The sequence below is a fragment of the Ostrinia furnacalis genome, unplaced genomic scaffold (assembly GCF_004193835.3).
Source record: "Ostrinia furnacalis isolate ACB-3 unplaced genomic scaffold, ASM419383v2 OfSCF7311, whole genome shotgun sequence".
NCBI lineage: Eukaryota > Metazoa > Arthropoda > Insecta > Lepidoptera > Crambidae > Ostrinia > Ostrinia furnacalis.
This window is the reverse complement of record NW_021137550.1, coordinates 110,944-138,379: the sequence shown is the minus strand read 5'-3', so window position 1 is coordinate 138,379 and position 27,436 is coordinate 110,944. Positions and strand designations below refer to the sequence as shown.

At 41.3% G+C, this 27,436-nt stretch overlaps 1 protein-coding gene across 1 annotated transcript in view; it reads right to left on the bottom strand.

The window, feature by feature from the left end:
* LOC114363809 (zinc finger SWIM domain-containing dorado) overlaps positions 1-22,567 on the bottom strand; it is a 28,840-nt gene extending 6,273 nt beyond the window's left edge. The window contains exons 1-21 of the mRNA XM_028319634.1: positions 22,519-22,567; positions 21,432-21,539; positions 20,539-20,799; positions 20,031-20,180; positions 19,738-19,822; positions 18,868-19,073; positions 16,506-16,672; positions 15,817-15,970; positions 13,436-13,653; positions 12,933-13,026; positions 12,252-12,443; positions 11,664-11,813; positions 10,748-10,968; positions 10,048-10,215; positions 9,508-9,620; positions 8,938-9,035; positions 8,070-8,247; positions 7,328-7,536; positions 3,673-3,834; positions 2,211-2,461; positions 720-953 (exon numbers count right to left, since the gene is read on the bottom strand). Of these exons, the coding sequence (XP_028175435.1) occupies positions 720-953; positions 2,211-2,461; positions 3,673-3,834; positions 7,328-7,536; positions 8,070-8,247; positions 8,938-9,035; positions 9,508-9,620; positions 10,048-10,215; positions 10,748-10,968; positions 11,664-11,813; positions 12,252-12,443; positions 12,933-13,026; positions 13,436-13,653; positions 15,817-15,970; positions 16,506-16,672; positions 18,868-19,073; positions 19,738-19,822; positions 20,031-20,180; positions 20,539-20,799; positions 21,432-21,449 (3,329 nt within the window). The 5' untranslated portion in view covers positions 21,450-21,539; positions 22,519-22,567. The remainder of the gene's footprint in view (positions 1-719; positions 954-2,210; positions 2,462-3,672; positions 3,835-7,327; positions 7,537-8,069; positions 8,248-8,937; positions 9,036-9,507; positions 9,621-10,047; positions 10,216-10,747; positions 10,969-11,663; positions 11,814-12,251; positions 12,444-12,932; positions 13,027-13,435; positions 13,654-15,816; positions 15,971-16,505; positions 16,673-18,867; positions 19,074-19,737; positions 19,823-20,030; positions 20,181-20,538; positions 20,800-21,431; positions 21,540-22,518) is intronic.
* Positions 22,568-27,436: the final 4,869 nt, after the last annotated feature.

The following is a 27,436-nucleotide window of genomic DNA, read 5'->3' as shown; positions in this document are numbered from 1 at the left end:
ATACGTACACGAAGGGAGACACGACCGAGTTGACCGCAGAACTAATGCAATGAGGGCTATCGTTTTTATACTTAACAGTTGGCACCCCTGGCGATTGACAGGACCTTACTCTACAGTGGCGCAATCTTGATGAGTGCAAATGCGATAGTCCTCCTACCACTTTCGCGTTTACCAGTTGGTGCCACTGTCTTCGCTACTAGCAAGTGACAGGACCTTACTCTACAGTGGCGCTAACTGGTGAGCGCTAAAACGATAGCCCTCATTATAGCGCGCTAAGACGTCCAATATAAGTTCAAGCCACTTACATCTGTTGGCACTTCTGCACTAGCGGTGCCAGTGTTCCCCGCAAGTGTTGCATCACTAGATGGTAGGGACCACCTCTGGCCAGCCAGTGGGCCGACTCCACGCATAACTCATATAACACGAAGGGAGACACGACCGAGTTGACCGCAGAACTAATGCAATGAGGGCTATCGTTTTTATACTTAACAGTTGGCACCCCTGGCGATTGACAGGACCTTACTCTACAGTGGCGCCATCTTGATGAGTGCAAATGCGATAGTCTTCCTACCACTTTCGCGCTCACCAGTTGGTGCCACTGTCTTCGCTACTAGGAAGTGACAGGACCTTACTCTACAGTGGCGCTAACTGGTGAGCGCTAAAACGATAGCCCTCATTATAGCGCGCTAAGACGTCCAATATAAGTTCAAGGCACTTACATCTGTTGGCACTTCTGCACTAGGGGTGCCAGTGTACCCCGCAAGTGTTGCATCACTAGATGGTGGGGACCACCTCTGGCCAGCCAGTGGGCCGACTCCACGCACAGCTCGTATAGCACGAAGGGAGACACGACGGAGTTGACGGCGCAAACGCAGAACTGGTGCAGATATTGCGCGCCCAGACGTTTTGATATGCGGAGCAGCCATTTCACGTGCTCTCCGTATGGAGGGTTTCTGGGGAACACACAACATTTATTTTAATAAACAATTTAGCAGTATATTGGCAGTTTACATTATAAGCAGTAAAACGCATTTCGCTATTATGAAAATCGTTGCTTATAAAGCAACTCTCATTCAATTATTTTCACTTTATTTAAAACTCTATTGGGTTTCGGGGGACTATTCCCAAGAATCCTTAGCCCTTTACAAAGTGAGCCTGGTTCGTTAACAACAACTGCTATGTAGCTAGAATCCACACTTAACCGCCAAAAACCCAACCAGTTACGCCTGGTAGTCGAGCACGTAGAATTTCGTCCAATGACCCCAAGCTACCCATCCTTATCGCTCGCGCGTAATTATGTTGCTGTCGCGCTCGCACACTCACTGCGGCCACCCGTCGCACAGTCGCGACAGCAATATGCAGGGGGGCCACTTTCATGGCAGTTACCATAGGCCACATAAGCATTGCGGTATCATCACAAGACAAAGTCGTCTTACCTTCCAAACTTATTCTGTGGACGGTCATCGTGCACCCTCCTGGCTTGAGTCTCCAACGCCAGCATCCCCACTCTGTACGCCGCTAACAGTCGCCTCAGCTGCGCCTGCAGCAGCGCGGGGGGCACGGGGGCCACCTTCATGGCAGTTACCATACGCCATATAAGCGTTGCGGTATCATTACAAGACAAAGTCGTCTTACCTTCCAAACTTATTCTGTGGACGGTCATCGTACACCCTCCTGGCTTGCGTCTCCAACGCCTGCGGCAGCGCGGGGGGCACGGGGGCCAACTTCATGGCAGTTACTACACGCCATATAAGCATTGCGGTATCATCACAAGACAAAGTCGTCTTACCTTCCAAACTTATTCTGTGGACGGTCATCGTGCAACCTCCTGGCTTGCGTCTCCAACGCCAGCATCCCCACTCTGTACGCCGCTAACAGCCGCCTCAGCTGCGCCTGCGGCAGCGCGGGGGGCACGGGGGCCACCGTCGCGGGGTCAGGGGGCCACCTTCATGGCAGTCACCATACGCCACATAAGCGTTGCGGTATCATCACAAAGCAAAGTCGTCTTACCTTCCAAACTTATTCTGTGGACGGTCATCGTGCACCCTCCTGGCTTGCGTCTCCAACGCCAGCATCCCCACTCTGTACGCCGCTAACAGTCGCCTCAGCTGCGCCTGCGGCAGCGCGGGGGGCACCGGGGGCCACCTTCATGGCAGTCACCATACGCCACATGAGCGTTGCGGTATCATCACAAGACAAAGTCGTCTTACCTTCCAAACTTATTCTGTGGACGGTCATCGTGCACCCTTCTGGCTTGCGTCTCCAACGCCAGCATCCCCACTCTGTACGCCGCTAATAGTCGCCTCAGCTGCGCCTGCGGCAGCGCGGGGGGCGCGGGGGCGGCGGGCGCGGGGCCCACGGGCGCGGGGGGCACGCCCGCACCCACGCCGGGGGGCAGGGGGGCCACCGCGTTCACCTGGTGCTGCGGCGCCGGCATCGGTGGCGGGATTGGCACTGCGTGCTGTGGGTGGTTAAGATTAGTTTAAATAGAGGAAAAAAGTTGTTACATAAAATACAGTAGGAAATTAGAAAAGGATAAATGCAACTTGTAATGCGGATCGATATGGAAACAAGCAATTTAATGAGTCGATTAAACGATATCCACTACAACCTTTTGACCTCTCTCTCTGCCTTCATTCTGGCCAGACGCATTGGGAAGTCCTTTTGAACGCGTCAACACATCCAAGTTTATGTTTTAGGCTAAGTACTCACGGAGCGGTTTCAGCCCGTGTCTGCCGCGGTTTCGGGACGACTGTTTTATTCCAAAACTCACGAGACTGCTGGATGCGGTTAGTGAAGGTTGCGAGAAGCACCTGGATGCGAGCAACGCAAGACCCGTCGTAGTAGAAATCTTTGGGTTAGGCCTTGGTTAAGAATGGCCATGTTCTGTAGACGTAGATATTACTCACGTTGACATTGACGTTGACGGCTATAGGCTGCGGGTGCGGTAAGAAGACGCGTGGGGCGCGTGCGGCGCATGCGCAGGTTGCGGCGCAACCAGCCCGCGCACGAAGTATGGCGGCAGTACAGCAAAAGTACTGATTGACATTCCAGCGATTGGGTCCACTTAAAATTTAACCCGGGGGCCATTAGGGAAGTGGATTCGCCTCAGGATTGATCAAATGACATTTTCGTGCAAATTGAAGAGTTTCACTCACGTTGACATTGACGTTGACGGCTATAGGCTGCGGGTGCGGTAGATGAGGCGCGTGTGGCGCATGAGGCGCGTGCGCAGGATGCGGCGCCACGAGCCCGCGCACGAAGTATGGCGGCAGTACAGCAGAAGTTCTAGTGAAGGTTGAAAACACTTGGGCGGAGGCTGCTGCAGCTCAAGACCGATCATTCTAGAAATCCTTGAGGGAGGTTTTTGTCCAGCAGTTGACGTCCTTTGGCTGAAATGATGTGTAGGCGTAGATGTCACTCACGTTGACATTGACGTTGACGGCTATAGGCTGCGGGTGCGGTAGATGAGGCGCGTGTGGCGCGTGCGGCGCGTGCGCAGGATGCGGCGCCACGAGCCCGCGCACGAAGTATGGCGGCAGTACAGCAGAAGTACTTATTGACATTCCAGCGATTGGGTCCACTTATTCAACCCGGGGGCCATTAGGGAAGTGGATTCGCCTCAGGATTGATCAAATGACATTTTCGTGCAAATTGAAGAGTGTCACTCACGTTGACATTGACGTTGACGGCTATAGGCTGCGGGTGCGGTAGATGAGGCGCGTGTGGCGCGTGCGGCGCGTGCGCGGGATGCGGCGCCACGAGCCCGCGCACGAAGTATGGCGGCAGCGCGTACTGCGCGCCCGGATGCGGCGCGGGCGCCGGAGCGCCGTACTGCAAACAAAAATATGCTTAGTGCGAGCCCAATAACTGAACATTTTTGTGACAAAGAAACACACAACATTTTTGTGACAAAAAACACACACGTTTAGAAAAGTCTGATAACACCGGTCGACAAAAAAAATTTTTTTTTTTGAAAGCAAATTTATATAAAAAAGTGTGATTACAAATCGAAAATACCTATTTTCTTTTTAAAGAGTTATAGCGATTTGAATTTTCCATCTTTATAGTAGAATGTCTCTAAAGATGCACGTCACATTCTCATTGGGATATATTTATAGATAATTATGGGGGGTTATTCGCAAGAACAAGGGGCACGCTTTCATCAAAATATAGTGGGATTTGAGAGACGACGTTACCAAGGCCAGTAAAGTGAAAGCATGATAGGGTTAGATTTTTATGAGAAAAATCTTCTATGGAACATGACAGGAAATTAGAACTTTTCATTTTTAATAAATATTTGGACTCTATTTTAAATTTTCTACTGTGAGAATGAATCATAAATGGATGTTTGGTACGTTTTAATAATTAGAAAGAATGAAAGAAAGAAAGAAAAAAAAATTGGCAACAAATTAAATCATCTCTATGTTCATGTTTCATACACTCATTGATACGAATTTTTCTATTTTTTACACAAAAGCAAATTCAGAACAATTTTTTGTTGTTATTCTTATTTCTAGATATTAAAGCAATAAAAATAAGCTATGCATATCCCGTGCGCAAAAATGCTGTAGACAGTTGTAATAATTTATTGTCGAAACACAATTGAATTCCCAGGGCTACAGTTATATGTTCTTCCAGAGAATTTATTTTCTAGGTGCTTTCGAATTATTGGATGTTTCGATTACACAAGATGCTGGTGGCTACCCACTACCGTCGACTGGTAGCTAGGAGCGGCTCCGTTTGCGCATCCGTTTACAGCATCTCGTACACGCATACAGTTCGTAACACTCAAAGTAACCAAAAAGTTCGAACGTNTACGGAAATTGTAAAGTTAAATTAATTACAAATGGATCCATCGTATTTCAAGTCCTGTATAGTGCCCCAATGTACAAGCACAAGAATAAAAACGCCAAACAAGTTATTTATAGGTATACGTACCAAACAATCAGCAGATACGTAAAATATGATGTCCATTGTTTATCAACAAAATCAAGGATGTATTTTTGTGAAGATCATTTCAATGTAAGTTAGATATTTCACACAACATAATCTGATATCATGTACCTACATATTATAATGAAATTGTAGAACTTTGTTTAAGAATAATGATAACAACAAAATGAGGTTAGGAACTATTCATGACATATTTACCAACAAACTTCACTTTTTTTTTAATATAGAAATTCACGGCTCTGGGTCAAGACTTCACATGAAGAAAAGTGTTGCCAGTCGGGTCTTGTCAGAAATTACCAGAAATGGGAACATTTATTCATAAATGGGAAACTATAGTATTATTATATTATTTATATCACTTAGTTGTAATGTACAGTACCTATATCTAACATTATTTGCCAAAACTCGAGACATAATGTAAAATTATTTGTTGAGCCCTATAAAGGAAAAATATCTACAAAGAAGAACGGTCACGCCCCATACAAAAAAAACCCAGACCCGACAGAAACGAGACATACCTCAGTTTTTTTGTCACGTCTTAAGGGGCCATCCATAAAGTACGTCACACGAATTTCATGATTTTTTGACCCCCCCTCCGTCCTTGTCACAGGTGGTCACATTTCTGAGACCCCCCCTCCCTAGTGTGACGTCACATGTTTTGCAATTTCACATCGAAAAATTATTAAATTAACAGCAGTTCCGAAATTAGTTTTATTTCTATTTAAATTAAGTATTTTTTTATATGAAATCAACATTATATCAAATATTTGAAACAATTGAAATGTGATGTCACGAAACTTAGGACCCCTCCCACCCCTTGTCACACCATGTCACACTTTGTCAACCCCCTCCCCCCCTCTTTACGTGTGACGTACTTTATGGATGACCCCTAATTAGTTAAATTATATATTTTTTATATTCGAAATCTATGTATAACACCAAAATATTACCCTTTGTTTTTGTTCAGGCGTAATACAAAAACTAATACAAAATGCCTATTTGTGACTATGACGCCTGAACAAAAACAAAGGGTAATAATTTGGTGTTATAAATAGATTTCGAATATAAAAAATATATAATTTAACTAATTAAGACATGACAAAAAAACTGAGGTATGTCTCGTTTCTGTCGGGCCTGGGTCACAGATGACCGTTCTTCTTTCGAAAAATCACCTAAAAGGTTACAAAAATAACCTTCTAGCAACACTCAAATGTTGGCAATGACAATCTGGCCTAAAAGGGCTTGCACCCAGAGCCGTAAAAAACGATATTAAAAAAAAAAGAAAAAATGACGTAACGCTTTCTGATTGGTGTTTGCTGTCACGTGACTTATGGGCCATTTTTTCCGAATTTATTTGCTAAAAATATAAATAATCTTTAATTATTATTTTATGTAGTTTCGTTTTTCATTAATTATACGACTATCTTAATAGTTATACAATCTTAAACTGCAGATTTATTCACTGTGGATACAAGCCTATTAGTTTGATTTTGTTACAGCTTAAAGGTATTATAGACCTGAGTATTTGGTATGAATTTCAATTTAATACCTCTACGCGTTTATGAGGAAATGGGTAGTAAGTTTAAAATTATTTAAAAAAAAAATATTATGTGATGTAACTAAAAATTTATGGTTTTCGTAATTTTTCCTTTATCTATGCTATAAGACGTTGCTTCGTTCTGAGTTCACGGGAAGCACCCTGTAGGTTTTGATTCCCTTGCAAGTGTCGAAAATTTGCGGCATAAACGGCTGTATCTTTTGATTGCGTTGGCTTAGAAGTTTGATTTTTTCACAGCTTCAAGGGACAGTAGACCTGAGTAATTGATATAAATTTCAGCTTCATACCTCCACGCGTTCCTGAGAAAAAGGGTCTTGACAGACGGACGGACGGACAGACGGACAACAAAATGATCCTATAAGGGTTCCGTTTTTTCCTTTTGAGGTACGGAACCCTAAAAACGATTATTATATTAACAATTTTAATTGCACAAATTACTAATAGTCCCGTTAGCCTCTCCTGGTAAGCTAAATAAGCTTGTGTTACGAGGGGGCTCACCACTATAGTCGAGCGGCTTTGTTACAGGAATAAGGTTGCATTGTCAACTTTTTAGCCACTTTGGGTGTCACTATTTGGCGCTGACTGTACGGCACGTCTATTTTTTTTTAAATTGTGTTGAGCGGCTGTTCTGGATCCATAAAGTCCTAGTATCACTGCGACCGGTGCCGATATTGTAATCGCTACTGTTTTCCTTAAAATTCGCCTCCGAGTCCTGCATCCATTAGGTAGTGCAGTATCTTTTGGGAGGCGATATGTTTTACATCTTGTGGACTTAGGATGTGTTCTACAGTTCGTCTAACGTTAACCACTGACCTGCAGCTGATAAATCGGCGGCGGGTACGGGTGGTACGTGAAAGGGTACGCCAATGGGTACGGAACGGGTACAGCCACAGGCGGCGGCGCCGCCTGGTACCGCGGCTCTTCTAGTAATGGCTCCGTCTGTTCTTCATTTGATTGTCGTAGGTATAACTCGTGCCAGTATCGGGCTACGGTGTATAATACTTCGGGGTACACTCCGCCACCTGGATATAAAAAATATAATTAGACCAATCAAACTAATCTCTATTTTGTTAACCTTTTACATTACATGCAGACATTTTTTGTTCGTTTTGAAACTTTTGATACAGTTCAAAATATGGTGACATAATTCAATCACCATCAGCGTTAAAATGAATTTATTTCCCTAGCATTCCGTCGCGTTTCTTTACTCAAGTGACGTTTGGTTTTCTACAACCCTATTCCCAATTTATCTAACCTGAAAATTGAAAATCGTCAACGATGACAGTAGCAACTGTGACTACTCGATTATCGTCATAAGAAAATATATCACTAAAGCCCGGTCTGTGAGCACGTAAAATTTTGTCCAATGACCCCAAGCTACCCATCCTTATCGCGCGCGACTGTGCGACGGGCGCCCGCAGTGAGTGTGCGAGCGCGACAGCAATATAATTACGCGCGAGCGATAAGGATGGGTAGCTTGGGGTCATTGGACAAAATTCTACGTGCTCACAGACCAGACTATACCAGTCAATAAAAACCACTTTAAAAACCATACCTTTAGCAGCGGCCTCGACTGTAAGACAGGCCCGTTCTAGCATAGCGTCGCTCTGCTCTTTACACTGCAGCACCGCGCGTTGTATTTCATTGTAGTTGAGCGCGTGCGCGTGCGGTAACACTGACAACGCTAGTTCGGCCGCCGCGCGAACCGTGTGAACGTCGCGGCCTGATGACGCCTGGAAATACACGTCTTGTAAATATGTGACGAGCTGTGTAATAAAGCTAAATCCTGGTTCGTGAGCACGTAGAATTTTGTCCAATGATCCCAAGCTACCCATCCTTATAGCTCGCGCGTTATGTTGCTATCGCGCTCGCACACTTACTGCGGGCGCCAGTCGCACAGTCGCGACAGCAATATAATTACGCGCGAGCGATAAGGATGGGTAGCTAAGGGTCATTGGACAAAATTCTACGTGCTCACGGACTGGGCTATAAATGGAACTGTTCCCACCACAGCAACTTCTATGTAGCCAGGATCTATAGATTCACCACCAATAAGAACCAAACCAGTGAAGGCAATGCTGCTGACAACGCCACTCTTGTAGCGGAGTTTTGGGCAGACACTGTAGGTTTGTTGTCGACACGATAAGAAGAAGTGAAGGCAAGTTACTGAGGATGTGGGTTATGACATCTGACACACTATGGACTATTTGATGTTTCACACGACACTATCTAATATTTTTAGATGGTATATTTATTTTAATCACTAAGGAGAAGAGGAGATTATTGCAAAAGGTTTGACTATCCATTCAATAAACTTTTGGTTTTCTGCATGTTTGTTCCAGATTCAGAATTTTTAAAATAACCAAATCAACATTACAACCAACAAAAAGGTATTACTGTTGTAGAATGAAATCGTAACTAACCTTGTCTGCAATTCCCGCAGCTTCAGGAGGAGTCAAGTGACCTTCCCAGGCGTCGATAAGGAATAATATCGCTGGCGCTCCAATATCCATCGCTTGTCCTACAAATAAAAAAAAAACAACTTTAGAAATCAGATCATACCAACTGCTGATTGTTTAGGACACTAGCAGGCCAGTAGAATTAAACACAAAAATGAATTAAATCGGAAATAATTCTTACTAAAGATTTTAGTGCTTTAATGTGTTATGTATGTACTAACAACCCTTGTATTCGGTTCGGGTGTTTGATTATGGGCTTTTCGGAAGGGTAAGTCCGTTACGCGGTATAACCGGTAAACCGAAAAAGCGCCCCTTTCGGGGGCCCCCACCACTTAAGCACAGCTCCGTCGAAGTCGAAAACCTAGGAGAGTCTTAATGGGCAACCAATGAAGCAATTAAAGCAATACAATCTTTTGTAGGAATTATTTCTTATTTAAAATCTAATTCTACTGGCCTATAGGGTTTTTCTTCGTTATATCAATTAAATCAGTCATTCGTAATCCCCAAATAGTAAAATTATGTATGTGTACTTACCGGTAATCCAACTGACGTGCGAGGAATATGTACGGCTGAGCCAGTTCGCGCTAACACAGTTGTGTAGACCGAGGGCGTATAGGCCTAACTGGAAGGCAGCCATGTGCAATCCTCTGAAAAATATATTTAAAAAATGAATATTGAATGAGGGTTTCGCGATTGAAAAATCCGCCAGATGGCAATACGTAGACGCGAGGTCCAAATGCTGCATGATTGGTGGATTTTGACATATCTGTCACGGTCATGTCAAAAATAACCAATCATGCAGCATTTAGACCTCGCGTCTACGTATTGCCATCTGGCGGATTTTTAAATCGCGAAAACCCTCATAGAAAAAGATATTATACCTCGACAAGGCGTAGTGTGGGCAAGCCTCCCACTAGGTGGACCGACGACTTGGTGAAGGTCGCTGAAGGTGCCTGGATGCGGGCTGCGCAGGAGCGGTCTTTGTGGAAATACTTAGGGGAGGCCTTTGTCCAGCAGTGGACGTCATTCAGCTGAAACTAATGATTGTACCTGTAAAATTGAATTTTCTCTCACCTGTGAGGTCCATGATGCTCCCTCGCGCAAGAGGTCTGCGTGAACAGGCTTGTACTGGACGAGCCTCCAGCTTTGAACAGCACTGACTTTGCTAACTCGAACATAAAGTGCGCGGACGCTTCTGACGGCTGATTTGGCACTGACGGGTAGAGTCTCTTGCCTTTGTATCTGTGTAACGAAAATGTATAGAAATCACCGTATGGTAGTTGTATAGGAACTTGACGTTAATAATTGTAGATTAATTTTATCTCAAAGTGGTAGTAAAAGTTATCAGTTTGTCACAGAAAGACTTTTTTTCAAGACAATTATATTCTAAATGTTATGCTGATGTATAAACAAGAACATAATAAAATTTCTTTTAAGTCCATCGAGTAGTTATTGTTTGAAGGAGTAACAAAATATCCATTCATCCTGACTTTTCACATTTATCATATTTTATAAATTGGAATCATAGGAATAGGAATATTAGTAGGATAGTAGGAAGTTACAGAGAATAGTGCCCGCTTTTACCATCAATCCCTTATTTTTAAGTGACCCCTATACTATAGTAACACATAACAGGAATTTTGTTTTCATAGGGGTCACTTAAAAATTAGGGATTGCTGGTGAAAACGGGCAGAGGGCTAGCAGAAAGTAGGTTAAGATATTATGTATATTAAAACTAGCCCGAACAATTATCCGAGATTAAAAAAAACCTTACCTAGAATCCTTCGGCCTGACTAACGGGGGGTGAGTAGGCGGCGGGTGCGAAGAGTGGCCACTGTGGCTAGTGTGGCTTGCATGGCCAGTGTGGCTAACGTGGCCACTGTGACTGGCATGGGCCCCGTGAGGAGCGTGGGACGAATGCGGGTGCGCCGGTGGCGACGGTCCACCGTCTGACACCACCATACGCTCCATATCAGACACAAGAGCGCAGGGCGGCTGGATATCAAACAAACGAATGTCATAATAATTATTACTGACGGGATAGCTACCACCTTAATTTTGAATTTCCGATATTTCGGCAATGTTGCAAGTACCATTTAATCTATATACAGGGTGTCCCGTAATGTAACGTCAAGCCGGAACTGAGTGTTGAGGCAAGTTATGCTGGTTATCAGAAAAATATAAAAAAAAATCTATGTGGCATTTTGTCAAAATAATAAATAGGCATTTAAAAAACAAACAAAAAATTCTACTCCCGGTGACAGTCTTTTTACTCGTGTTGCCACAAATCTTCACTTATTCCAAATTTTTTTTTTGTTATGTTACCCTGAATAATCCTTCTCTAAATTGTTATCAAAATTACAAAACCAGCTGCTCCAGCTTGGATGAAAAAAATACAAACCCAAAAAAAAATTCAAAATAAAAATTTTGCCTAGTTTTAACCGACTGTACTGAAAAAAAATTTACTACGCGAGTGTGGCAAGTGACGTCATAATTTGGCGCATTTAGTAAGGATTCCAAAATGGTATAACACTTGGTAAATTCTTGCTGTAATTGTCGACAATTTTTGTTGGTGAGCATTAAAATGATAGCCCTCATTACAATTAATAAAATGAATCATCTTGATAGAATAATGAATAATGAAGTCCAATCAATACTCAAGCAATATCTTTGATCTTTTGAGTGCATACCTGTGATGGCATATACGGCGCGGGATGACTTGGGTACGCGTTGGAGTTAGACGAAGTGTCCGCTCTATACGCAGCAAGTCGCGGGTTGTTCGTGTAATACATGCTGACCATCGGACCTTTGGTCAGCTGGTGGATTTCGCGGTCTAGTAACTGTAAGAACGTTTTTAAAATTATAAGAACTAGCGACATTAATGTGTAAGTTTTGAATATTTATAACAAAACATAAAACTGTAACATCTTTATTCAACTAGGAATTCAATGTCCCACATTTTATATCCGATTGAGTTTTGATCTAATTCGTTGAGGGGTTCCAAGACGATAAGCTAATCAGCACTAGTCACACATTACGATTATTTACCCAGGTTTTCGTATCTGTTTACCTGAGTGGATTAATTCCTAGGTGAACAAAGGCGACCGCTTTAGTCGACTCAATTCACCTGGAAAATGAAGCTAGGTGAAATGGTTCCGAGGTGAAATGAGGACATGAAATTTTTCATTTTCACCCAGGTTATATCACCCAGGTGAACAAAGTGGAATAATCCACACCCAAATACGTATAACTACATAATGCAGCAATTGATAAATTACCTTGTTCATAATCCTGGCCAGTTTCACTGGGTCGTCTTTGTAGAACGACAACAGGGTAAGCGCTAACTCCCCTCGCTGTCTTCTCGTACCCTCACATAGCAGAGGATGATCTGCCTCCGACACGTTAGCCTTTAGTCCTAAAGCCGCTACTGCCGCTTCGAAACCTAACGCTTCGTCGGTTGGCATTCTTGACTGAAAACGAACACGACGTTATAAAACCATCGTCTTTAAAAAAAAAATATTGACATTAAACAGTCATAAAATAATGTACGAGTTCGGTATACACTCGAAAAGGTTTAACCGCCTCTGTGGTCTAGTGGTAAGACCACCTGCTTCAGACGCAGAGGTCCCGGGTTCGATTCCCAGTGGGGGCAGATTTTTCTGGTCGGTTTGGTTGGTGGTAGGGTTTGTTCTAAGTCCGCCTGGCTAGCTACCACCATCTTACCTAAGTCTGTCGCCAAAACAAAAATGTTAACAGCATTATTGTGTTCCGGCAGTTAGAGGTAAGATAGCCAGTTCCTCCGTGATTGAGGATTCCGGGTGAAGCTCGCTTCCACCTTCGGCCTGATCGTCACTTACCATCAGGTGAGATACAGGCAAAGAGCTTACTCGTTGTGGATAAAAAAACAATTAAAAAAAAGGTATAATTTTCAATATACACTGGAAGTAAACCAAACTTACTGGATGTTTATTTTCTTTGTCAGTCGCTGATAACGCCAGCACGTCAAATAGGAAACTGGCCAACGCAATAGGCAGCAAAGCTGGCCCTCGGTTTCTGGAGAGAAATTAAAAATTAGACAAATATGTAATACAGTAAGTACATAATTCTAAATGTGCAAGAACATGAAGGAGAATTTTCTGTGCCAAGGCCAACTCAATTGGTTGTGCGAGGCTGTGCGTATAAAATGTAGCTATAAATATGTAAGTCTGGCCAGTAGTTAGCGTTACTTGCCCAGTCTAACTACACTTTTTATCTTAGATATCAGTGAAACCACATCGTTTAGAAATTCTAGATGGACTTGACTAGAGCATTAAACACACATCTTTTGTCTTAATTCGTGTTCTCCCTAACTTTTCACACGTTTCTATACGTTTTCTAAGTCTATCTACATTCCTAACTAAAAGTCTTAAGTTATTTAGTTTCTGCATATACACTTTTATAAAGCGCTTTCACACAACTTTACCTCAAAGCCCCATCCCTGAGTTGCTCAGCCTTCTCCCTGGCCAGTGCCAGTTGTTCGGCGCCAGTCGGCAGTTTCTTCAGCAGCGCGACCAGCTCAGTCTCTTGGTTGTTGAGCTTCACCTCCAAAGCCTTGGTGCTGGCCGGTGGCCGCGCCATTTCTAACGCGAACAGACCCACGCGGAAAGCTAGTTCATGGTGTTCGCTGAACTCTGCTAACACCTGTAGGAAGATTAAATGAGCTGTGTAGTATCCTACTAACAATAAAGCACTCTAATACATATTATTTCTGACAATGTTTATTTTATTATACAACTCTAACAAGGCCATCCGCATTTTGGAATTCCTACATAGCCATGAACATTTTTAGGCCTAAGCTCAGCTAAAAAGCTTGGCCTATGTATGATGCCCTATAATAAGATGTGCTACTTTAAACTAAAAAATAAAAAATATTTCCGTAGACGCACACAACACAACAAAATAATATCACCAGCGTTTTTGCGCATGAGAATACAGAAACTATCAAAAATACAGTGTGAGTCACGTTAAAGTGTACATATGAAAATAGATGAAACTAGACCTATTTTTATCGACAAAAAAGAGGTCAAAAAATTTTTGAGATTTTTTTTTTAATTTTTTATAGAATTTTTTTTCTTCCAATTACTTATTGTAAAGAAAACATAATAANTGTAATTTTGATAAAGACAAGTTAGATTTCAAATAAAAACAAAAGATTTCGAAGTAAAATAAGCATTTTAGTTAAAATTAAAATTGTCTCTACCTGTAGCGGAGAATAATGTTGTGGCAGGCCTTTGTTCAAACGATCATAGCAAATGTTGTGATAGGGATAGAGACATGCGATTTTTGGTTTTACAAAGATAATACGATAGAAAATAATACAAAGCAATAAAAACCACCGGTTATAGGGGCATTTTTTGGAGAAATTTATAAAATAACCAAAAAAACACGAATTTTTAAGGAGATTTTTTTCAAAAAGTATCATTTTTTATTATTTTTTGGCATTTTTTGTGTATTTTATGTATTTTTTTAGTATCGCCTGTTATTTAGCATTATTACTGTTTTTATTTTATCAGGATATACCGCTTAGTTTAAAAGTTATTACGTTTTCTTTACAATAAGTAATTTGAAGAAAAAAAATTCTTTAAAAATTAAAAAAAAAATCTCAAAAATTTTTTGACCTCTTTTTTCTCGATAAAAATAGGTCTAGTTTCATCTATTTTCATATGTACACTTTAACGTGACTCACACTGTATATAATCACTAGCGGCCGCCCGCGACTTCGTACGCGTCGATCCCGTTTTACCCCGTATCTTACGCAGTATAGATTTTTTCATACAAAAAATTTTTCCCATGGGAATTTTGCAATATCCTGTTGTAACTAAGCTTTAAGTTTACTAAGGTACCTGCATGCCAAAGGACAATGACCAAAAGTGGTCCAAATGTCCACCACTAATGAGACCTATATTGGCTTATAGTCCATTAAATAGAAATTAACTTTCAGTATGGGAAGAAAAAAAAATAAGCTGTCAGTAAAAAGTTATGACCGTATGAAAAATTGTGGTAGTTTACGCGCTAATATCAAGAACTACTGTTCCGATTTGAAAAAATCTTTTTGTTATGGATAGCCCATTTATCAAGGATGGTTTTAGGTTAATAACATCACTCTACAACCAAACAGTAAAGACAAATGTTGTAAAATTGGGAAATATTATCAAACTATTTTCACTCGTACAAAGTCGTAGGCACAACTAGTACATCGCGCCACATGCGACATGACATAACATGCGTAGATTAGTCCAAAATGTGCGATGGATAGAATGATATCAAGAACATTTTTCGGATGAAAAGGTAAAAATCATGACTTTTCATACAGTCATAACTTTTTACTGACAGCATATTTTTGATTGCGGTTTGGTTATAATGAATCAGTATTTAGTAGACTTTTTTACTACATAGGTCTCGTTAGTGGTGGACATTTGGACCAAACTCCATACATTTTTGGTCATTGTCCTTTCAAGGGTTTAACTAAAGCGCTTTAGATTTTTCATACAAAAGGATTTTCCCGCTAATTCCCGTTCCCGTGGGAATTTCGGGAATTCCTTTCTTAGTGCACCTCTACGGTACCTAAGCTACGTCCCTTCCAAATTTCAAGTGCCTACGTTTAGCCGTTTAGGCTGTGCGTTGATATGTCAGTCAGTCATTCAGTTTCTCCTTTTATATATTTAGATGATTTCCAATCCAAACTAAAAATAATGATTCACATCATAAGGTAATTTAGTCTCCACTGCAAGAGTATGACCCTCTCCTTTCTTATATGAGTAAAATATAAAAATCTTAGGCAAAAAATATATAAAACCAACTTACCGTGCAAAGGAAAGCGCACTTCGCCAATGTGGCAGACGCCAAGCACGACAGCCTGTGACTCGCGGCGCAGAGCCTCGGTGAAGGCGTATGACGTCGCCGAGGCTTTCTGGGGTCGTGAGGTGGGATGGAAGCCACTGCTCCCAACGCTGGAGGCCTAAAGAAGATATACAGAATTGTTAAAGTTTGTTTGAGACAGGAGTATTAACCGATGAATGCCACGGTTTCCAACGCTGAATGCCTACACAGAAAAGACCACTCGGTTTAAGAGACAGGTCAGTCAACCTATCATCACCATTGTCAGGTCAACCACACCTCTCAAAGCTGAAGGTTTACATAAAACAGGTTTGGTTTCTGAGACAAGACAGTAAATACGGCTCTACTGCAGGAATACAACTCTCAATTTATAAAAACCATATGGATTTCGGTGACTCCACATATCGTCATTGACTTGCTCCATAAATGGAGGATGGGGATTGTGACTTTTGTCTTCTACAAATCCCCGTTCGGTTTATAACACATTTTAAGCGGCCGTAGCGATATCCTTCCTATACGAACAATGCACACGAATAATGCACCCGCAATGAAATAATCAGAAGATTATATAGGAGGAGTTCGGAGTAAAGGAGTTGGTCCTTTACTCCGAACTCCTCCCTTATTGCAAAGCAGATGACAAGTGAATAAAAACTTACCTAGCCAACAACTCTCTCGCCAGCCTAGCGCCCAAAGCGCAAGCCTCTCTCAAATGTCCATGGGCTTGCAATCCTTCGGCGCGGGCGAACGACACCTCCCACATGCATTCCCAGCTACCAGCTCCCGTGACGCCAGACGATGGACCCGCGCCGCTTGTGCCGGGACCCTAGAAGTGAAGTAAAAATTATTGTAATGTCCAGGTTTTTTTTTTATACACAACGAGGAAGCTCTTGGCCTGTATCTCACCTGATGGTAAGTGATGATCAGGCCGAAGGTGGAAGCGAGCTTCACCCGGAATCCTCAACCACGGAGGAACTGGCTATCTTACCTCTAACTGCCGGAACACAACNCCCGGCTGATTCTGTGCTATACCACCAAACTATGATCTGCGTGAAAGAGATAGGCAGATGTTTTTACCTCGTCACAAAGCGAGAAACACGCGTGTTGAGCTGTTGAGTTGCCCCCGCTGCCTCACAATACGTCAATACGACCAAGGCTGCTTTTGTGCTGTACCACCATATTATGATCTGTTTGAGAGAGATAGACAGATGTTTCTTACCTCATCACAGAGCGAAGAGCACGCGTGTTGAGCTGACGAGTTGCCCCCGCTGCCGCCATGTTTACCGCCACCCCCGGTGCCTCCCCACGCGACCAATGCTGATTTGTGCTGTACCACCATACTATGATCTGTGTGAGAGAGATAGGCAGATGTTTCTTACCTCATCACAGAGTGAAGAGCACGCGTGTTGAGCTGACGAGTTGCCCCCGCTGCCTCCCAATACGATCAGAGCTGCTTTTGTGCTGTACCACCAAACTATGATCTGTGTGAGAGAGATAGGCAGATGTTTCTTACCTCGTCACAGAGCGAAGAGCACGCGTGTTGAGCTGATGAGTTACCACGGCTGCCTCCGGCTGTTTTTGTACTGTACCACCATAAGATGTGTGAGAGAGATAGGCTGATGTTTCTTACCTCGTCACAGAGCGAAGAGCACGCGTGTTGAGCTGACGAGTTACCCCCGCTGCTTCCCAATACGATCAGAGCTGCTTTTGTGCTGTACCACCAAACTATGATCTGTGTGAGAGAGATAGGCAGATGTTTCTTACCTCGTCACAGAGCGAAGAGCACGCGTGTTGAGCTGACGAGTTGCCCCCGCTGCCGCCATGTTTACCGCCGCCCCCGGTGCCTCCCCACGCGACCAATGCTGCTTTTGTGCTGTACCACCATACTATGATCTGTGTGAGAGGGGCATAGAGGCAAATATTTATTCAAATTCGTAATTAGTGTGTAGGCCTTTTTCAGGGCACTTACACACGTCGGAATCGGCTGATACTGAGAAATAGAGAGAGTTTAAACTTAAGTACTGGATGAGAGGCAAATATGAGTGGACANGCTGTTAACATTGTTGTTATGGCGACAGACTTAGGTAAGATGGTGGTAGCTAGCCAGGCGGACTTAGAACAAGCCCTACCACCAACCAAACCGAACAGAAAAATCTGCCCCCACTGGGAATCGAACCCGAGACCTCTGCGTCTGAAGCAGGTGGTCTTACCACTAGACCACAGAGGCGGTTAAAACTAAACTAAACTAAAAATGTCCAGGTATTTTTTTTTTTTTATGTAACAGGAGGCAAACGAGCAGACGGATCACCTGATGGTAAGTGATTACCGTCGCCCATAGACACCCGCAGACCCAGAGGCGTTACAGGTGCGTTGCCGGCATTTAAGGTGAAGATACGCTCTCCTCTTGAAAGCTTGCAGGTCGTATCCGTCCGGAAACACCGCAGACGACAGTCCATTCCACAGTTTGGTTGTACGGGCCAGGAAGTTTTTAGAGAAACGTACTGTTGTGGACTGCCAACCATCTAAGGTGTAATTTCCATAACTGCAGCTTCGGTGTAGTTAAGGTAACCAAGACAGGGTGACAAACTTGTAAATGATATCTATACCAGCCGGGCTACGATGCGCGCCGTGATAAAATTTGATCGATGATTTTAGAGGTCAAATGTGGATGCCAAATGGATCCATCGCGTAAAATCGATAAACGTCTTTCATGGCGCGCATCGTAGGCCTACATGTTATTTAGATTTCTTTTAATATTACGAAGACAAAAGAAACTGAAAGGTCGGGTTAGTTGACCATTTGTAACTCGAAGAATGGCAAGATCGATTTTAATCATCTCCGATTTGTTGGATTCGTGTCCGCCCGTAAATACAGGAAAAATTACGCTAGTAAAACCACAACATTAAAAAAATTCATCATCATCATTATCATTTCAGCCATAGGACGTCCACTGCTGAACATAGGCCTTCCCCAATGCTTCCCATGTTGATTGAATGGTAAAAAAAATTCCAAATAAATTACCATAGCACCGGAACCTTCGCCAACGACCGCTCTCCTGGCGGCCGCGGAATCGTAAAAGTAGATATTACACTCGTCGTCAGACACCGAGTCGTCGTTGGACACCCTTCGCTGGGCGTCGTCCGATGACACGGGCGGGGAACTTGATTCCTGAGAATCGGTGTCGCCGCCGCTTTGCTGCAGTATTTCTTCCTCGTTTTCGCAGAAACCTAGAACATGTTTTGCATTACTTCAAATCCACGGTATTTTGGATTAATCTTTCGCATTGTCTTTGTCTTATCTCGACAGTTACGAAATTAAATTTGGTCCAGTGACAGTTACATTAGCATTTGTAATCTTAAGTTTGTATAACCACAGAATAATAATAAGTACTTCGTACAGAAGATTTTCTTCGCGAAGGTTTTTAAAAAAATGTATGCTCAATGTCGTTAACAATATGGTGTAATTTAGCTTGTCTCAAGAGTCGAGCACCATTTTGTTGACAAACGTCAGTGATCGGTACTGCGCCGAAGACATAGGGCTGACTTCGGTAAAATGATGTGTGACGTGAGGTGCCAAACTGCGAAAAATGGCGGAGGAAATACATGAATAAGCATGAATTATATTTTGTGTTTCTAATATTATTCAGGCAGTTAAAAAATACAGTTGAGTATTAATTGCACCACCGTTTTTACATATGGTTTATTGTCTTTACAATGCAAATGGGTGAAGAATACGTGCGTACGTCAATACTCGCTCGTGATTGTCCTGTCGATTTGGTATCTCAGGAGGGGTAGTCGCGCGTGTTTTGTTTTCGATGCAAACTGGCGGAGATGAACAGGCCTGGTATAACATTGATAAAGATAGAGGAAAGGTAATGCTGTATTAATTTACCTTCAGATGAAACACTCGAATGATTTCCATCACTGGGTCCTGAATCGCGATTCGGTTCGCTTGGTCCTTCTCCAGAGCCACAAGGCTAAAAAAAAACATATTTTTTTTAAGTTTGTAGAAAGGTAAACCACCTATTTTGGAGTTTCCTAAGAAAATAAAACAAGAGACAGTTTAAAACTCTCATTATTTTCACCAAAAGATAAAATGTACCTCAGTAAAAGACTTTTTTTTCTGTTTTGCGTGACAGAAACCCAAATATTCTTGTCATGATCATTGATGATTTAGTAACTTACTTGACTTGAAGGCCCTGGAATGGCCAGGTCGACGTTGATTCTACTGTTCCTGTTTACCAGCGTGCGGTGTCCTTGCATCGATGGGTCAGGATTCGTGAGTCGGTAGCTCAGGGACATTTCATTGTTCAAAACTGCTTTTGAGGAGTTCACCTAAAATATATGTTAAAAGTAGGTAACAATAGATCTTAAATATCTAGCGATAATGTGCTTGTACAGCTGGATAATAATATTATACATCTATGTACTTTTAATAGAGAAAATACATTTAAAATGGTTATGCAAAATACCAATCAAGGAACATAGTGAAAGTTAACCTATACACGTTTTACACCGCAAGTAATAAATAGACAATTAAATTTGACTGTATTATGTACTCTTTTTTGGGGCTTTTTAGAACTAGGTTACAAAAAAACATTGATTGATCCTTAATTAATAGTAAACAGAGTCTGTTTAACAATGACCATGAAACAAATAGACCGTATTATAAAATTTCTGTAAAAATACTGACCTGATGCGCATCATTTTGCTTATCCGAATGTCGAAAGATAGTGAAGGGGCTGTGATACAGAGGGTTCAAGTCTTTAGTGTAAGTCACTCCCGGGATCTGATAGTCGTCCCATTCCAGGAAGCAAGCTTCCATAGCGGGGTGGAATCCGGGAAACACTTCGTTCTCGCTGATTCCGTTGATGTATGGAGGATGGGAATGGGCGCGCGACGCGTGTCTCGTATGCGAAGAACTGCCCATGTGGTTGTTGCGGTTTTTCGCCACCTGTTTTGGAAAAGATACGTCACTAATCTACTAGTTCGTTGGTACTTTTACTAAGTTATTTTTTCGTACATGGCGTTTCGTGTAGTCTCGATATATTTCCATAGAAACAAAGCAAATACAAGTCAAGTTATTTTCTAGCTTCCGTTCCGTTCCGACAGGCGATACAGAACTTAATGTTAACAAACGAACGAACGTACTGTCGTATGAAACCATAAAAAAGATATGAGATAAACATAAAAACATTCCGCTCGTTTATCGAATCTACATCGCCAAACTCCGAGACACCATATAACTGCTTTGTCATCCTATTTTAGAATAAGAATAAGAATGTCTTTATTCACCATAATTATAATTTAAGGTATACAAGGCAAGAGTAAGTACATAAAAAAAACATAAAAACATAACAAACAATAAATAAAAACTTAATATGCTGAATAGGCGCCCGCTCAGCAAAAATCGCGACATGACACAAACGTCATACCGAGAAGCTGGTTTTCAGCGGGAATTTTCATGTTTCCATCGCAATCGTAATAATACATGAACATGAAAAATAAATAACTGCGTGTTGTTCTACTTAACTACAACTAAACTTTTATACATGTTCGTTAAAATTAAAGCAAAAGTTGACTTACTTTGTCGAGAACTTTCATGTGCCACTGCGTGAATTGCTCGTGTAAGGTGTCTCTCTCGTGCGGAGCCAGAGCCGGGTTCAGTGCAGCAAGACGCCATAACACGACCACCTGTATAATCAACATTTTATAATTTGCACCTGAACGAACGGTATTTATCACGAAATCGATAAACATTTCCTTTTTTCACTTTCATAAATGTTAATTATACTCAAAGCCAAATTGTCGACTGTATAGTGTTGAAGAAAGCAAAATAAATACCTCAACTGATACAAACTTGAAAAGTTAAGACCCTCTACTGGATCCAGTGATCCAGTCCGATATTTAAACTAGATATCCATTTTCTAATAGGTAAAAATTGGAAAATAATTGTGGATACGCAAACTGCTACTGTGAAAAAAGACTCGATGTTTGCGGCATTGCGTCGTGAAAAATAAAAGGCTGAAATTTGGGGTTAAAGAAAACTCAATGAAGTTTCTTACCTAATCACAAAGCGAAAAACACGCGTGTAGAGCTGAAAAGTTACCGCCGCTGCCCCCGGCTGCTTTTGTGCTGTACCACCAAACTATGATCTGCGTAAAAGAGATAGGCAGATGTTTCTTACCTCATCACAGAGCGAAGAACACGCGTGTTGAGCTGATGAGTTACCACGGCTGCCTCCGGCTGTTTTTGTGCTGTACCGCCATAAAATATGATCTGTTTGAGAGAGATAGGCAGATGTTTCTTACCTCGTCACACAGCGAAGAGCACGCGTGTTGAGCTGATGAGTTACCTTACCACCGCTGCCTCCGGCTGTTTTTGTGCTGTACCACCATATGATCTGCGGGAAAGAGATCGGCATGTGTTTCTTACCTCATCACAGAGCGAAGAACACGCGTCTTGAGCTGATGAGCTACCGCCGCTGCCCCCAGCTGCTTTAGTGCTATACCACCAAACTATGATCTGTTTGAGAGAGATAGGCAGATGTTTCTTACCTCATCACAGAGTGAAAAGCACGCGTGATGAGCTACCGCCGCTGCCCCCAGCTGCTTTTGTGCTGTACAACCATAAATTATGATCTGTTTGAGAGAGATAGGCAGATGTTTCTTACCTCATCACAGAGCGAAGAACACGCGTGTTGAGCTGACGAGTTGCCCCCGCTGAATCCCAATACGATCAGAGCTGCTTTTGTGCTGTACCACCAAATTATGATCTGTGTGAGAGAGATAGGCAGATGTTTCTTACCTCATCACAAAGAGAGGAACACGCGTCTTGAGCTGATGAGCTACCGCCGCTGCCCCCGGCTGCTTTTGTGCTGTACCACCAAACTATGATCTGTGTGAGAGAGATAGGCAGATGTTTCTTACCTCGTCACAGAGCGAAGAACACGCGTGTTGAGCCGATGAGTTGCCCCCGCTGTCCCCAGTGCCACCCCATGCGACCAGAGCTGTTTTTGTACTGTACCACCAAANTTTAATTTTTTTTCTATTAATGTTATATTATCAAAAACATTAAAAAATGATAAAATTCAATAAATCAGAAAAAGTCAAAAAGTTTCATGGACTTTCGTTGAAAAATAAAAAAGTTAGAGCTGATCAAACTCACGAGTGGGACAAAAATGGGACGGCGGCCTTTCTAGTGTTAAGAGATAGCATAAGTGGAATTATTTTCCCATTTAATGTATGACTAAGTTATTTTGGAGTGTGTTACTGCTTCTCCAAATTGCGTTGTTTTGTCGTCTCAAGCTGCTTTTGCTACAACCATAGGAGGCTAAGTTGATGTGAGCCTAAACTTTCTTATAAGAAAATAAATAGAAAACTACAAAAATAAGATAATGACGGCAAGACTCTTGCGTTCAGAGCGACGAAATCATAAATACAGAGGCAATACAATGTTTTAGTTACAATTATCAGACTTTGTATCTTACCTGTTCACACGCCATGACCTCCTCCGTGATTATCTCAAGTAGCGGTATTGCGTTCCTATCGTTCCTTCTGAACATTTCCCTGACGATGGACAGCAGATTCCACATGCCCTCGGGCTCGCGGCCTCGCAACGGTCTCAGTAACGATGACCATTCTGCCGCCGCGGGAGGCGCGCTTGTGCTTAGATAGTTCACATCGCTGAAAATGTATTTGATATGAAAAATATGAGAAAATAGTTATAACAAAGTATGAATGATGTTCTTAACAGATCACGATCATAAAATGTATTGGAAGGATAAAGGGCCCTTTCAAATAAGACTTTGTGAGCCGGCCGTTAGTCGTCTGTTTGTCGTGGACCGCGTAATGATAACTACATTGGAATAAGGATTATATTACAGTTACCGTTTGTGCTACTTTTAGCAATTTACAAACGCAATTCTTACGTCCTGGTCAAAACGTTAATTTGAAAGAGCCCTAAAGATACATAATAAAAAAAAGAAATAAAGAAGTTAAAGTTCAATAAATACTCAAAGAAACCTCACCTAAACACTATAGGGGCTGGAACACAGAACTTGACTAATATCTTATTAATATTGTTGTGCAAAGTCTTCTCATCCAAGAACCATGACGTGTACTCGTAGGCAGACGCCCCCGCTGTGGGATCAGGCGCTCCACACGTGGTGTTTATAGTGTTTGGTTGGGCGGACAGCAACTCGTCGAGGATACGCTGAGCCGTCGGCAGGACTTGCCGCGGCAACTCCGATATGAGGTATTGTGCGAATTTCTGCAACTGATCTCTTCGTAGTCTTTGCAATGATTCCGAAACTGGCGCTCTGAGGCATACTTGTGTTGGCTAGATGGAAAGAAACACAAAAAATCAGTTTAGCTAAATTATTTCTTACTTAATCAAAAACTACTCAGTACTCATATTAGTTATTACTCAAAACTATGCAATAGGTCATATGAATCACTGCATTAATAATACAATTTACCCGCACAGCATGATTTCAGGCTTCCTGTAAATTAATCACAATAAAATACATGAAAGATATTACTCACTATTCTCATGTACTAATGTACTTACTAAATGTATCCTGTACAAACAAACTGCAACTATGTGCGAACACCAATGTGCGGTCGATGAGCAGGTGCAATTACATGATGATATTCTTTGCCGGTCAAACGTCACTGCCACATTGAACTGAGCTCTAGGCACAGTGAGAATAACTGTTGCAGATAAGTGGAAACCTAAAAAGTAGTTATTTCTTAGAAGTTTCTGTACTTTTATCATAGAAACAAAAGAAGCAGCATTAAATTTGTTAATGGCACATTTGTTTGTGTATAAAATTAAATATACTGAAGTATTGAACACATACCAATTTGTAGGACATCTTTGACAGCTCTGTCCCTAAACAAATGTTCTCCTCTCTGAAACTCGTCTGCAGAACCATTCGCCAAGCAAGAGTATAACCGGATATCATCTTCGCTGTCGGGGAAACTCCAGAACGCAATTTGAAGTTGTAGTTGCTCGGGCACCGGTGGATAAACATGCTCTACCAGTTCAAACGGAATGTGACAGGCAACGCATTTGGCTGCTAATTCGCTGAGAGTGGATACTGATGATTTATCTGAAAACATTATTGCTATTGGTTGTCTTATTTTAACTTTGTTGACCTTAAAAATTCTCTATTAAAATTCAATTTTCTTTAATTAAATTTTCAATAATGCAGTATTTGTGAGTTGATTCTACAATAATTGACATTTTATTCAGGTATTTGAATGTACATAGTACATTAATTCTCAAGACTGTCCTAAACTTTGCATTAGAAAAAAACTTAACACTGTGAACTTCATAATATTATTGTATTAGAATAACTCACTACACATAATAATTGTAAAGATAAATAAGCACAACAATATTATAAATGAATAAATATTAAAATGTGTATTATTTAAGTTCAAATAATCAACTCAAAAGCTGATACAGTACTAACACATTCAAAAAACAAATCTACATACATTAAAGTTTAACCAAAATATAGTGAAAGTTGTGAAAGTTCAAAAGGATTGTTAACTTTCTCTATGTGAAAATGAATTAAAAATATCAACAATAACTTGTCCCAAGCAACAAAGAAAATGCTACAGCTATTGGCAGGGATTTGAAACCAAAGGTATTATTATTAACTGCTCAGTCCACTCAAAGGTAAATGACTTCACAGCACCTGTTCTTTGTACCACTACACAATACGTACAATGTACCTATAGGTCATGACATCAAACTTTCAACGAAAGTACAAGGCAAATGAGAGGATAGTTAGATATTATGAAAGAAAATCGGTTTATTTTTGTCTAAAGCATAACATTGCACACATAAAGACGTCGTAGACATTTCCACAGTTTGTAACAAAGGATCAGCTGAGAGTGTTACCTTGAACGGTTTTTTTCGTTGAGCGCGGGACAAATGTGTTCTGAAGGTTTGGTCTCCTCCACCCTCGCCAATTGTTGCACAGACTTTCAGGTTCCGAACTCCAGCTACACAAAGAATCTTCTTCGAAACGTTCTGAATCCTCGAAACTGAAATGGTCTCCCTCTTCCCAGTCGAGCAGTGGAGACCCCACGTCGACCGGGGCAGCTTGACGGCCCCCTTTTCCATTATTATTTGATGCCCCCGCCACTTTAATTAATTTATTCGAAATTTATATAATTAAAATTCGCTGGATAATTTCAGCGAATTACCACAGGGGGTTTTCACGATTATAAAATAAGCATAACTATGAAAGACATAAGTCGATTTATGTCGCTATAGAAATTATTTTAAATAAAAGATACAAGGAAATAAAATACATCACAAACTGGGAGTTGAAAATCAAACGAAATGTACTAAATAAATCCCCATTGAGCACAATAACAAATATGGCCGAACAACGTCCCGTCCGTCTGGTCATAGACGAAACCATTTATTTTTTTATTTTAAAAAAAGTTTTACCAAATATCATAGACTAAACAGGAAAAGAAAATGTTAAATAATATTAATAGATGGCGTTATTTACTAGTATAAGAATAGCATTCTTATAAAGGTGTGTCTACATCATAGGCAAAAATTAAAACTGATTAAAGGATAGTGCCAGGGTCTTGACCAAGTGTTGCCCAGAATCAACCCATAGTGCATTTTGTTCCTCAGGCCTAACTAATACTAATGTGAAAACCGAAGCGCACTGAAATCTATCTCTGGAGTTAAGAGAAAAAAAGAGTTTTGTTTTAAATTATTTACATACAAAATATCATCGATGTATACACGTATAGCCTGACCAGGAACATAAAAACCCTGGCATAGAGGCGCGTCAATTGCATTTGATAGTGCAACACTGAGTACAGTCGTACCTGTGTTAAATTAATAGGCTAACTTTATGTATCAGGATTCAGGATTACGGGTTAATTTGATATTTTCATAAATTAACGAAAAAATATTATTATAGGTAACCTGGTTTAAATAAAATAAATGAAACCATCAATCAAGCTAGTAGGATTTATTTTATTATTCATCAATAATCAAATTCAAAACTTGAATATTCAACCGCAATGTCTGCTCATGAACGCTTCAAACTCGGTACTTCTTTCCCAATTCCATAAAATTCAACACTTAGAAAGTGAAAAATTTTAAAAAAATTGGTAGTTTAAACAAACCACAGCTATTTTTCATAGTGGACTGTACTATACGATAAACATGTCAGTCAATTTGACAACCTTTGTCGGAAACATTATTCAATGAAAATATTGTCCGAACCCTTAGTATTTTTCTTCGACAAATACTTTAACACATTGTGAACCACTTTTCTTTCACGACTATAAAAAGATTTTAACAATTTAATTAACAAAATCAGTTGCGTACATTTAAAATAAAGTTTGTTTACACTTTGACAGCACTAGACTGACATGCAAGGTGACATGTCAATGAAGTTTTCAGTTACTGTTGCCATTAAAAGAAATTAGTACCATTAGTTTTCCGCAACATGGCGAGGGTTTTTATGTTCCTGGTCGGGCTATACTACGCATAACATAAGTAGGTTCACGATTGTAGCAATAAATAACACTCACTATGTTGAA